This window comes from Diplotaxodon limnothrissa, linkage group LG7 (assembly GCF_057381915.1).
Source record: "Diplotaxodon limnothrissa isolate DT_005_m linkage group LG7, D_limnothrissa_male_GT1.1, whole genome shotgun sequence".
Taxonomy (NCBI): domain Eukaryota; kingdom Metazoa; phylum Chordata; class Actinopteri; order Cichliformes; family Cichlidae; genus Diplotaxodon; species Diplotaxodon limnothrissa.
This window is the reverse complement of record NC_140602.1, coordinates 8,253,284-8,265,630: the sequence shown is the minus strand read 5'-3', so window position 1 is coordinate 8,265,630 and position 12,347 is coordinate 8,253,284. Positions and strand designations below refer to the sequence as shown.

Genomic DNA, 12,347 nt, shown 5'->3' with positions numbered 1-12,347 from the left:
GTTGTCCCTCTGTTTGTGCCAGGATGTACTTCTCTTACTGTATCAGTGTCTGACATGTTGTTGCAACAGTCTGCGGAAAACAAAATATTCTTGTGTTCTTGCCAGTGTGTAAGAGATGACGCTGACTCATTCTGATACTGCGGTGCAAAATGATGTTGGCGTACCAAAAGCTTTAAAATCAAGGCATTTATGCCAGTGTGACTTTTAGTTCATAATCTTCCAGGTCATGTAACCGCACGGTGTTACATTCAGCGAATTAATCTCAATGCTTTTACACCAGCTGTCTTTTTTTTTTTTTTTTTTTTAAATGTGCAGATATATGTCTAAATATATGTGCAGTACTCTAATTCACATACAAGCTGTGAGCAAGATAATTAAAGCTCCTCTCAACTGCTGGACACTGAAATACATTCTTTGGAGTGATACTGTTGAAAACATGCTAATCTCTGATAAAAAAAAAACAACTAAAGCTTCTTATTTTGTGTCCTTATGTCAGGTTGTGCACTATGACCCCTGTCGGAGCGGAGCTGGACAGTGGAACAGTCTCTTCCGCTTCAAACACCTGGCGACTGGAAATTACCTGGCAGCTGAGGTTTTTTTTTATGTTACCTGCTTTTAAAAATCAGCTGACATTAATAATCATATGGTGTTTATTGTTCAAGCTGAGTGCACCTGCTTTTCAGTTTTGAGTGAGCACAGCTGAAGAGGATTTTAGATGATGTGCTGTAGGTGGCAGTGTTCCCATTGTTATGCCCACTATCACCCCTGCGTTGCTGTTGAATAGATTGTTTTAGGTGTTGATGATGATAATGACTCTGTCATCAGAGCTTTCTAGATCTGAGGCCACTGACGGGTCATCGTCTCTCTGCAGGTAAACCCTGAATTCATACCCAAAACTGTGGAGACCAAAGGAGATGTGAATCAGGTAAACAAGCTGATTTACATGTATTATCACACCCCCTTGACATCAGACTGTGGTTTACTTTAATTTTGCTTATATATTCTTAATACTAAGGCACTGTCAGTATTAATGAATTTTAGAGCACGTTTAATTCTTGTTCTTTTTTCTAAATTCAACTGAAATAAGACGAGTTAATTAACACGAGAGAAACTTCAAACTGTGTTTTTAAGGTAAATGCGTTGCAACTTCAAACTTCTCTGTCTCCCCATTATTTGGTTATGCAATACCACCAGCTCCTTTCTCTCTTTCTCTCTCGCACACACACAAACTCTGCCAAACTCCAAATCTATATCTAGACATTTCTTTCAGCTCTTAGCGAGCTTGCACATTTGTATTCTGGTAATGCAAGGAGCATGCACACCAACTCTCTCAGTCTCGCACACTTTCTCATGCACATGCTGAATTTCAGACACACGGGGGGCTCCTTACATAACGTCTGGGTGTGTGGGGGTGCCCTGCGAGAGGGGATGGAGGGGAGGCAGACGTGCTGTCTGCTCTGCTCCACTCGGCTGTGCTAAGCTGGTGGGGTGAGTCACTAGCAGAGCGGAGGGGGAGGTGGAGGAGGGGAGGAGGAGAGTGGGAGGATGGAGAAGCTGAGGCATGGAGGCAGCTCCGGGGAGCTTCCCATTGACATGCAGAGAACAGTGGGAGAAATTAACCCTCACCATTATCTGCAGTATCTGCGCTCTTTAGGAGCCTAAGTACTGCAGTGTCTGACGCAACACACGGAGAAGTCCCGGCTCTTTGTGTTTTCGGTGTAATTTGTACTCAATTAATCAACATTAGGTCTTATTTAGGTGTATGCATGGAAAAACACAACAACTTGACACTAGGTATGTCAGTGCAGAGCCAATACTTACAATTTTATTTCAGCGTGGCTGAATATTTACTGTGCAGCCGGATGTACTGGATCTTTTTTCCATTGGGTATGCGAGTACAATTTGAATTATTGCCTTGGGATGTTGGTAGATTTGCTAGATTGCACATGAGGAGAACAACAAAAAGTTTTTTACTGCCTTCAGTGCTAAACTGTTTATCAGATCAATCAAAAGTTTTTACATGGGTGGAAAAATTGTAGAGTCAACGAAACGCTTGAATCAAACTTTCTGTTTAATCTTGTAATCCGAAGTTTTTTTGAGTGCAGCTACAGAAAAGAAGATTTTTTTTATTGAAATAATCTGAATTACTGTCATTGATTTGTTTTTTCTCATCGCTATTTTCACAAAACCAGACTACCTTTTTTGCACTCGCACTTTAGGTTTTCGTTTAATTTAAGTTCCCAGTGAACTATGTTTGCAGAGGACGTGAGCTGCAGTCGGAGTATGTAGCAGGTGGAGGAATGCACTGGCGAGAAGAGGAATGAAACACATGGGTGTGAATGAGATGGGGGGAGATAAGGGAATGATAAAGATTTGAGGAGTGGAAGTAGTGAAGGTGGATTAGTTTAAATTCCTGAAATTACAGCGAACAAGAGAGGTGAAGAAGAGGGTGCGGAGGAGGGTGAAAAGGTGGAAATAAGTGTACAGGGAGATTTGTGACAGAAGGATAGTGAAAGGGAAGGTTTTCAACATATAATGAGACCTGCTATGATGTATGACTTAGAGATGTGACACTAACAAAAAAACAGGAGGCTGAGCATGAGGTAGTAGACTTAAAAATGCTAAGATTTTTTCCTCTGGTGATGAACGGGAGTAAGAGGATTAGAAATTAGTATTTTGGAGGGGCGGGTCTGGTTACAGAGGTGACGCTGAGATGAATATGGAGCTGCCAGGCAAGAGGAAAAGAGGAGGTTCATGGATGTAGTGAAGCAAGACATGCAAAGGGTTGGTGTAACAGAGGAGGATGCTAGAGATGTTGTGATATGGAGGCAAATGATCCACTGTGGCGACCCCTAAAAAAGGAGCAACTGAAAGAAGTAGTAGTTAAAGATAATGACTTTGAATGGTAGTGAAGTGTAGAAAAAATAGGAAAGTGCAGGAAAGCAGGATAAAAATAACATTGTGATTTGATGCATGCTCAATCATCCAGGTAGGTAAATCTCCAAAAGTTGATTCAGTTCATCCGGACGTAGCGTTTTGTGGGAGAAACGTTTCGTCACTCATCCAAGTGACTTCTTCAGATTAAGGAACTGACCTCCCAGCCCATTGTTCCTTCACTGGGCTGGTTTCAGTCATTGTGCAAATGTACTGTTTATAAGATTTGGGGAAACCTGCAGTCAGCTGAGACTGAAGAAGTCACTTGGATGAGTGACGAAACGTTTCTCCCACAAAACGCTACGTCCAGATGAACAAAATCAACTTTTGGAGAACATCGTGATTTACATACATGAAGTCACTCAATACACTTGAGAGTTACCAGTCCGATCCAGAGCCTGTTAGCCTGTTAATTACTTTGTGTATAATGTCATAAAAAAAACAGTTTTTCTTTCCTGTGCAACTCCACTGTATGTATGCAATATTACATGCTGTATTTAAAAGCAATCATGAGTAGCTGGAACTAGCATTAACCCAAAAAACAAGCAAACCAAAAAAACTTGAACAATTTGAGTCACTAAAAGTTTAAAACTTTTCAGTCAATTTTCTTTTGACTTTTAGACGTTTGAGCAACAAAAATAAGCATTTTGATGCAATGGTTCAGGAGGATAATTTGCACAATAACCCCGTTAACCTGTGTATTAATGAGTTGCACTCTGTACGACTTTCTTCAATTGACCCATTTGCGTAGCCGAGCTCTGCAGAGAGATTCTTTTTTTTCTCAAGTTAAACCAGCATCGACTCTGCGCTTGCTGTGCTGTGTTGAGTCTGATAGTTGAAACAGACTCTGACTGACGAGTAACTTGCCTGTGCCATATAAGCTTTTAAACTGCACACACAAATGTTTACTTCCTTTGTTTTTGTGGGTGTGTATGTGCGTGTGTACGCTTCAGAATGAGACCGATATTGTGTACTCAAAGAAGAAGAATCAAGCAGCAGAAAGGATTGCTTTCACCTTGGTTTCTGTTCCTCATGGGAATGACATTTCATCTCTGTTTGAGCTGGATGCCACCACTCTGCAGCGTGCCGACTGTCTCGTGCCCAGGTCAGTTATTCCCACGCGAGGCAACGCTAAAGAAAATAGGTCACAGCTTTAACTTCCACAGGAGGCTCACAGTAGCTCATGTCAGAAAATCTTCCATTTCTAATTTTAACTTCTGACCCTTTTTCTTGAGATTACTTAAATTTTGTTGTTAGTAATAATTATAGTGACTCATGGGGGATGGAGTAAAACAGCGTTATTAAAGGTTATTCCAGTTCACAATAAGTGGAACACATTCTAGGTTAATGTCTGTAAATTGTAAAAAAAAAAATCAATCACAAACCATTGGAGTAAAAGTTGGAATAGCTGTTAAAAAACAGAAATTTTAGCTTTGTAATGGGAATTTGTGACTTTCAGTATCCCAAAGTCTTGCTGCTGCTAAAAATAACAATTTAAGAATGGATGTAGGTTAATTGACTTTACTGGATGGATCACTTTTAATTATTTTACCGCAGATAAATAATTAACTGACATTCATGCTGTGAATAAATTGTCCTTCCTCAGAAACTCCTATGTAAGACTTAGACACCTGTGCACCAACACCTGGGTGACCAGCACCAACGTCCCCATTGATGCAGATGAGGAGCGTCCAGTTATGCTCAAGGTCTGAATATGGCCACACTCACACACTCGCACTAACCCTGGATAGATTACTTAACATATTTTTTTGGCTGTCACAATAGATTGGCACCTGTTCTACTAAAGAGGACAAAGAAGCGTTCGCCATTGTGTCTGTTCCCCTATCAGAGGTCAGAGACTTGGACTTTGCTAATGATGCAAACAAAGTCTTGGAGTCCACTGTGAAGAAGTGTTTCAACGCCAGTATTACTCAAAATGAGAGGAGGTATAGAAAAGCAAGCACCGCGACACACGTAACACCAGATGATGTGCGTACTTCATGTTCTGATGTAATATTTCATTCGTGCATATTTCAGGTTTGTGACTAAGCTTTTGGAGGACCTGGTTTACTTTGTGTGTGTGGTGCCCAACAACGGAGAGGACGTTCTGTCTGTGGTCACATCCACGCCCAACCGGGAGCGGCAGAAACTCATGCGGGAACAAAACATCCTTGCCCAGGTCAGGAATATGTAAACACAGGTGCTGATTGGTACTAAGTATTAAAAAAGGCCCCGGTGCAAAAGTCTACTGCAACGAATGATACAGCTAAATTACAATAAAAACATTTTGTGTTCCGTTCTTTATCAGTGCATTGTGGTTTTTGCTTGTCTAGATATTTGGCATCCTGAAGGCTTCATTTACAGATAGTGGCGACGGGCCAATGCTAAGGTTGGAGGAACTGGGAGACCAGCGCTATGCTCACTACAAGTATATGTTCAGCCTGTGCTACAGGATCCTACGCCACTCCCAACAGGACTATCGCAAGAACCAGGTATGTTGTCATGCTGTATATAAGTTGCTGTTTTTGGGTTTGATCAGCTAACCAGTGCGGGGAAAATAATAAAATAATAAAATCATGTAGCAACAAAGTCTCTGGCACTTTGTTGATTTATTTTATTATTATTTTTTTTTCAGGCCAGGAAAGTTGTTCCCTGGCCTCCATACAAGCTGATATTGAGTTTTCATTGAGTTGTCATCAGGGTCATTAACAGTGTCAATAAGATGTGAGGTAGCTAAGGATAGAGGTGGCTTTTGACTGAAACCAGTATAGATTCTGCCAGATGGTCTGAAAAAATCTATTGGGGACCCCAACTGATGTGTTAATGGTCGCAATCGAAGTAGTAGGTCTCAAAAAAAAAAAAAAAATACATGGCAACATTCAGTCAACAATTGTGCTATGATGATCAAAACAGCAAAATGTATGAAAACATTCCCTTCTTTAATTTTATTGCAAATCCAGTTTTTTATTTATTATTATTTATTTTAATAAAACAAAAGTCCTTTGGTGAGTCTCACCCACACACATATATATACACACACACTTTTATTTCACCACGTTCTGCATTACGAGTGCTGATAAACGCATGTTTGTTTCCTCATGCAGGAATATATAGCCAAAAAATTCACAATCATGCAGTCTCAGATCGGGTATGAGATTCTGGCTGAAGACACGATCACTGCACTGGTGCACAACAACCGCAAGCTGCTGGAAAAACACATTACAGCCAGAGAGATTGAGACCTTTGTCAACCTGCTGAGGCGCAACAGAGAACCCAGGTCAGTCAAGCAGACCTCCCAAATATTAAACAACCCCAGGGAACAATTACATGGAGGGAAAAAATGCTGGAAAAGTGTTAAATTAGTTCAAATCTTTCTTCCAGCTGCTGCTTACTTACTTGATATCTTTTATTTCTTCTATTTTTATATATACTGGTTAATCTTAAATGTAAATATATATTTGAACAAACCTCGGCATTTCATGTCTGCTCTGCTTTGCACAGATTTCTGGACTATTTGTCTGATCTTTGTGTGTCCAACAAGACGGCCATCCCCATCACACAAGAGCTTATCTGTAAATTCATGCTGAATCCTTCCAATGCAGATATCCTCATCCAGACCAAGTGAGTCACACCTGGTGATTGTTATATTTTAAAATGTCCCGAACCATTAAAAAAAAATAAAAAAATTCCAATATGTGATGCCTTTGCACAGCGTGCGAGACTGCCGTTTCCTCCAGAGCATCTACCTCTTGTGAAATGTATATTTTCAGCAGCAGCAGCTCTACGTCAGTGTGTAAAGTGAGCAGTTTTTCTAGCTACTACTTAATGTCTCACTCGCTCCTTTATCCTTCCAAGACTAATCTCAAACATAGAGTCCAGCAACCTGGAGTCCTCTCTGATACAAGAAGAGGGGGAGGAGGAGGAGGTTTGGCTCTATTGGATCGACAGCAACAAGGAGCCTCATGGCAAATCCATCCGCCACATGGCCCAGGATGCTAAGGCCAGCCACAAGTGTGATGCCGAGATCATTACCTACTACAGGTCTCTTTAACATTCAGTTCCACAAATGCGTGCACAGAAACCATTTTCCCCTTTTTCTGACAATTTCTTCTTCTACTCCACAGATACCAGTTAAACCTGTTTGCTAAAATGTGTCTGGACCGACAGTACCTAGCCATCAACCAGATCTCCAGTCAGCTATCTGTGGATCTGCTCCTGCGGTGCATGTATGACGACTGCCTGCCCTACAACCTCAGAGCCTCCTTTTGCCGCCTCATGTTGCATATGCATGTGGATCGTGACCCACAGGAGTCCGTGGTTCCTGTGCGCTATGCCCGCCTCTGGACCGAGATCCCCTCCAAGATCAACATTAATGAGTGAGCATCTACGTGTTGGGTTATATGTGTTTACAAGTACAATTTGTGAGTGACTACATGTAGATTTTAATGGCTTCAACAGGTTTGAGTATGAGTCAACTGACAGCTCAACGGAGGAAATGAAGAAGAAGTTTGCTCCAACTATGGAGTTTGTGGAAGAATATCTTAAGGATGTGCTAAACCAGGCTCATCCTTTTGAGGAAAAAGCTAAGAATGAACTCACATTGGAGGTAGGATAAACAAAACTTCAGATATAACTTTGGCATGTTTTTTTTTTCATTTACTGGTTTTATTGGGTTGTTTTAATGATGGATCATGTTTGATTTCTCTTTCAGGTGGTGAACCTGGCTCGAAATCTGGTTTACTTTGGTTTTTATAGCTTTAGTGAGTTGCTGCGCCTCACGCGCACTCTGCTGTCCATCTTGGATTTTGTCCAGTACCCGGCCAGCCCCTTGAACAAGCTCAGCAAAGGCCCAGAGGCTGGCGGTTAGTGCAGTTATGTGTTTAAATTACTGTATGTGTGTCTTTGAATTTTTTTTTTAATCTAAATTTAAAAAATGCAGAGAACAGAGGAAATGACAGATCTGCTCATGCAATGCAGACAGAATTTAAACAAAAATTAAAACTTTTAAGATTGGTGAACAGACTGGTAGATACAAATGGTGTTGAGGTTTAATGACATGAAAACACTAACTATATATTAACTTTTCTTCAGCTGGAGAAACATCTGGGTCATCTACGATGCTGTGAAAAAGTTTTTGCCCCTTTCCTTTTTTCATAGGTTTTCAGAATATCTGTCACCCCTTATATTTTAAACAACTTGTAAAATCAAACAAAGATAACCAGTTTAAATAGAAAATGCAGTTTTTAAATTATGATTTTAATTAACTGAGTGGAGAAAAAGATATCCAAACCCACCTGCCCTGTGTGAAAAAGCAATTGCCACCTAAGCCTAATAACTGGTTTTGCCACTCTTTGCAACAAGAGCTGCAATCAAGTGTTTGCGATACCTGCCAAAAAAAAAAGGGGTTTATCACAGTTAATTCATGATTCATGATTTGTCATTAATGTGACTATATGTGAAAAAGTAATTCATTTATTATTCATTACTTTTTCACATGGGGCAGGTAGGTTTGGATAGCTTAAAGTTTTATGATGTGAAATGTGACAAATATGCTGAAAACACTAAGAAATCAAGAAGAGGCAAATACTTTTTCATAGCTGTGTAGCATTTTGTTTCTCTTGACTTTCCTAGCTTTTAATGAACGTAATCTAACTTCAATTGACTTGACACACACAAACACATAATGAGACATGTATAAATCTTATTTTCTTTAGGCAACAATGTCCTGCGAACGATCCACGGTGTTGGTGAAATGATGACTCAGATGGTGATGAGTCGAGGTGTGCCACACATCCTCCCTGACTCTCCTCCTTCTCTACGCTATGGGAAGGTGCTCTTCCTGCCTGAAAATGAGGATTTGATGGTGATGGACACAAAACTAAAGATCATCGAGATCCTGCAAGTCAGTGGCACTTCTATATGTTCTGCTTACCATCACTGCTGCATTTTCTTTTTCCAGTGCTTGACACTTTTTTTGTGAACTTTGTTTTTTTCTGACAGTTCATCTTGAGTGTGAGGTTGGATTACAGGATCACATACTTACTGTCGATCTACAAGAAAGCGTTTGGGGACAGGGCCTTAACTGACAGCTCGATGTCTTTGGCCGATGTGCCTCCAATAACACGTGAGACTTTCCTCTCTTACCGTGCAAATGCAGAAAAGTTATTTATTACATTATCCTGTGTTAATTACTGCAGTCTGCTCACGTCACTTTTTCTTTCATTTTATTTTTGTCTTCAGCTTGTGAACCTGACATAGATGAGATTGTACAAAAAGCAGAGAGCATGTTTGTAGAAAGGTAGGTGAACATGTGCCTATTTATTGACTCCGCATGATTTGTTAGGGCATTTATGCCTTTATTAGATTGACAGTAGAGACAGACAGGAAATGTATGCCAGTGTTTTTTAATATGCTTTCAAACATTCAGATAAAGCAAATTAAAATTTAAATATGCACAGCTCTGACTTCAGCTCTGAGTGGAGCGCGGTGGAGCTGGACGGTGAGGATGGCCGGACATTTTTGAGGGTTCTGATCTATCTCATCATGCAAGATTACCCCCCACTGGTATCTGGGTCTCTGCAGCTCCTCTTTAAACACTTCAGTCAGAGATCTGAGGTGCTGGAGGCCTTCAAACAGGTAACAACAAAGCAGTTGCACTTTCTGAGTTAAGCGATTATTTTTTTCAGTACTGGTTGATGTAATCAGTTTGGAGGAGGAGTGTTCTCTAAAGAGCCAACAGCTCTAAAATGCATCACTAAGAGATTCCTCAGATGAAAAAAAAACTGCCTCAGAGCCAGTTTGACTCCAAAGTGGTACACAGAGACTTATTAGAAGATAGAAATTTCTTTTGGTTATACATATTTTAGGAATATCCCTGACTGACTCTTCATTGTGCGCGTGTGTGTCTTAGGTGCAGCTGCTCGTGTCAGAGCAGGATGTAGAGAACTACAAGCAGATCAAGTCGGATCTGGACCAGCTGCGTCTGACCGTTGAGAAGTCAGAGCTGTGGGTGGAGAAGAGTGTAGTCTACACCGGTGAAGAACTTGCTGCCAAGATGGCCAAAGAGCCAAACACTGAGGTGCTGTGCTCGTATTTAAAAGTAAAGCATCTAGAAGCAACATCTAAAAGTAACGTTTTAGAATTGGATATGACATTTTCAGCTCTCTCAGAAATTACTGTTTGTGTTAAATGGGCCATCAGTAATTCTTCTGCACTGTAAATGGTTTCGATGATTGTTGTTTTTTCTTCACAGCTAATGAAAAAGTCCAACTGTTCTGTTAGCTTAATTAGTAAAAAATGTCTGACTTCACAGGGAACTGCATTTAGGCACTTGTGTGTGACAAATTTTTATTTTTACTGTTATTTTTAGAGCATCTCCGTGAGTGCTGGAAGTCTTTGAACACACTTTAATAACTCACTGAGATGGGATAAGATTGTTTCATATTAAAAACAGACCTGTTTTAAAGTGGACATTGAGCACAACTGTTTTCACATGTCTCATGTCTCTCTCAGGAGGCTGTTCTGAGCCCAGTGCAGGATGGGGAAAGTAAACCTCAGATTGACGGTAACAAGGCAAACAACTATAAAATAGTAAAAGAGGTGCGCTGCACATCCTTATCTCAAGTGTGTTCCTGTAAAATGTCTGTTGGGCTCTTGTGCATCTGAGAAAAAAATTTGTGGGTCTCATCTATAGATCCTGCTGCGGCTCAGTAAGCTGTGTTACGGCAACAAGAAGAGTCGCGTGCAGCAGCAGAGGCTGCTGAAGAACATGGGAGCTCATACAGTGGTGCTGGACCTGCTGCAGATCCCTTATGAGAAGGTAAGCCGTGTACACAACAGCCAGTTCAATGATTTTCTGCTTCACTCTGTGTGCAACATAGTTACTGGATGTCTTCCTGATTCTCTAATCATCTTTTATTTCCCCGGTGCCATGTTCTCACAGAGTGATGACAAGATGAATGACATCATGACCCTGGCACATACATTTCTCCAAAACTTTTGCAAAGGAAACCATCAGAATCAAGTTCTCCTACATAAACAGCTGAACCTCTTCCTCACTCCAGGGGTGTGTAGACATGACTATGCTCCACTTTTTCTCATGCTGGCATACCTTTGGGTGTCCTCTTTCTAGTAGTGCGACAGCCGTATGGTTTCTTTTGATGAATGATTCAGTGTGCCGTTTAAGTGAACGTTATCATCTTCACAACTTTTGCTTTTCTCCAGCTGCTGGAAGCTGAGACGATGCGCCACATCTTTATGAACAACTACCAGCTGTGCAATGAGATCAGTGAGCGGGTGGTCCATCATTTTGTCCACTGCATCGAAACGCACGGAAGACATGTTCAGTACCTCAAGTTTTTGCAAACCATTGTGAAGGCTGATACAAAATATGTAAAGAAATGTCAGGACAAAGTCATGACAGAGGTTTGTTTTTATTGTTTGTTTTTTGTGTGAAAAATGAAAAAAAATAATCTTATGAACAGGAAACACTCATGTGGAAGTTCTCCAAATCAGTTATCATGTATTTTTCTTAATAACTGCAGCCACTCATCTAACTGGTTATTTAAATTTAACATGTGACAGATTGTTATTACTAATCATAACATTTCATGTTTGGTTTTCACTGAACTTGAGAAGATGAGAATACTTGCGCACTACACAAAGAATCAATTATAAATTGAAAGGCTTTTTTTGATGCTTACTTTTAAATGAATGCCGGTGTGCGAGACTCTTCCTTAAACCTTTCTTCTTCTTGGGTTCTCTGTTTGCGTTTCCAGCTGGTGAACGCTGGTGAGGACGTGCTGGTGTTCTACAACGACCGCTCGTCTTTCCAGGTGTTGTTGCAAATGATGGGCTCTGAGCGGGAGCGGGCCGATGAGTATGGAGCTCTGGCGTATCATAACACACTCGTGGAGCTGCTGGCTGCCTGTACCGAGGGAAAGAACGTCTACACTGAGCTGAAATGCAATTCCCTGCTGCCGCTGGATGACATTGTTAAAGTTGTCACTGATGTGAATTGCATACCAGAGGTAGTGACCAGATAGTTTTACGACACAATAAGAATACACATTGAGGTGTAGGGTAAAGATAAATAATATCGCCATCCTTCTGTAAAGACATTTTTGGTTATGTTTCAGTGCTGTGTGCCTTCAAAAACTAATTGGACATTGCTTTTTCTAATTTCTCGCCCTAAGGTCAAAACTGCTTATGTGAACTTTGTGAATCACTGCTATGTGGACACAGAGGTCGAAATGAAGGAGATCTACACCTCCTCCCATATCTGGAAGCTCTTTGATAATTTCCTGGTGGACATGGCCAGTGTAAGTCAGGTTCATTCACCTCTTTTTCTTTCCTTATGAGCCTGTGTATGTGTCAAGACTATTGCATAAGAAATGATAATAGACATATTCCTC

At 40.7% G+C, this 12,347-nt stretch overlaps 1 protein-coding gene across 1 annotated transcript in view; it reads left to right on the top strand.

Moving 5' to 3' along the window:
* itpr2 (inositol 1,4,5-trisphosphate receptor, type 2) overlaps window positions 1-12,347 on the top strand; it is a 58,385-nt gene that overhangs the window by 9,516 nt on the left and 36,522 nt on the right. Inside the window, exons 9-32 of the mRNA XM_085359095.1 lie at window positions 497-592; window positions 872-925; window positions 3,888-4,039; window positions 4,541-4,640; window positions 4,720-4,880; window positions 4,972-5,113; window positions 5,268-5,426; window positions 6,039-6,211; window positions 6,436-6,555; window positions 6,790-6,975; window positions 7,059-7,310; window positions 7,393-7,540; window positions 7,646-7,796; window positions 8,649-8,836; window positions 8,935-9,058; window positions 9,175-9,232; window positions 9,393-9,570; window positions 9,845-10,012; window positions 10,447-10,533; window positions 10,628-10,753; window positions 10,877-10,999; window positions 11,158-11,358; window positions 11,712-11,963; window positions 12,129-12,254. Of these exons, the coding sequence (XP_085215221.1) occupies window positions 497-592; window positions 872-925; window positions 3,888-4,039; window positions 4,541-4,640; window positions 4,720-4,880; window positions 4,972-5,113; window positions 5,268-5,426; window positions 6,039-6,211; window positions 6,436-6,555; window positions 6,790-6,975; window positions 7,059-7,310; window positions 7,393-7,540; window positions 7,646-7,796; window positions 8,649-8,836; window positions 8,935-9,058; window positions 9,175-9,232; window positions 9,393-9,570; window positions 9,845-10,012; window positions 10,447-10,533; window positions 10,628-10,753; window positions 10,877-10,999; window positions 11,158-11,358; window positions 11,712-11,963; window positions 12,129-12,254 (3,525 nt within the window). The remainder of the gene's footprint in view (window positions 1-496; window positions 593-871; window positions 926-3,887; window positions 4,040-4,540; window positions 4,641-4,719; window positions 4,881-4,971; window positions 5,114-5,267; window positions 5,427-6,038; window positions 6,212-6,435; window positions 6,556-6,789; window positions 6,976-7,058; window positions 7,311-7,392; window positions 7,541-7,645; window positions 7,797-8,648; window positions 8,837-8,934; window positions 9,059-9,174; window positions 9,233-9,392; window positions 9,571-9,844; window positions 10,013-10,446; window positions 10,534-10,627; window positions 10,754-10,876; window positions 11,000-11,157; window positions 11,359-11,711; window positions 11,964-12,128; window positions 12,255-12,347) is intronic.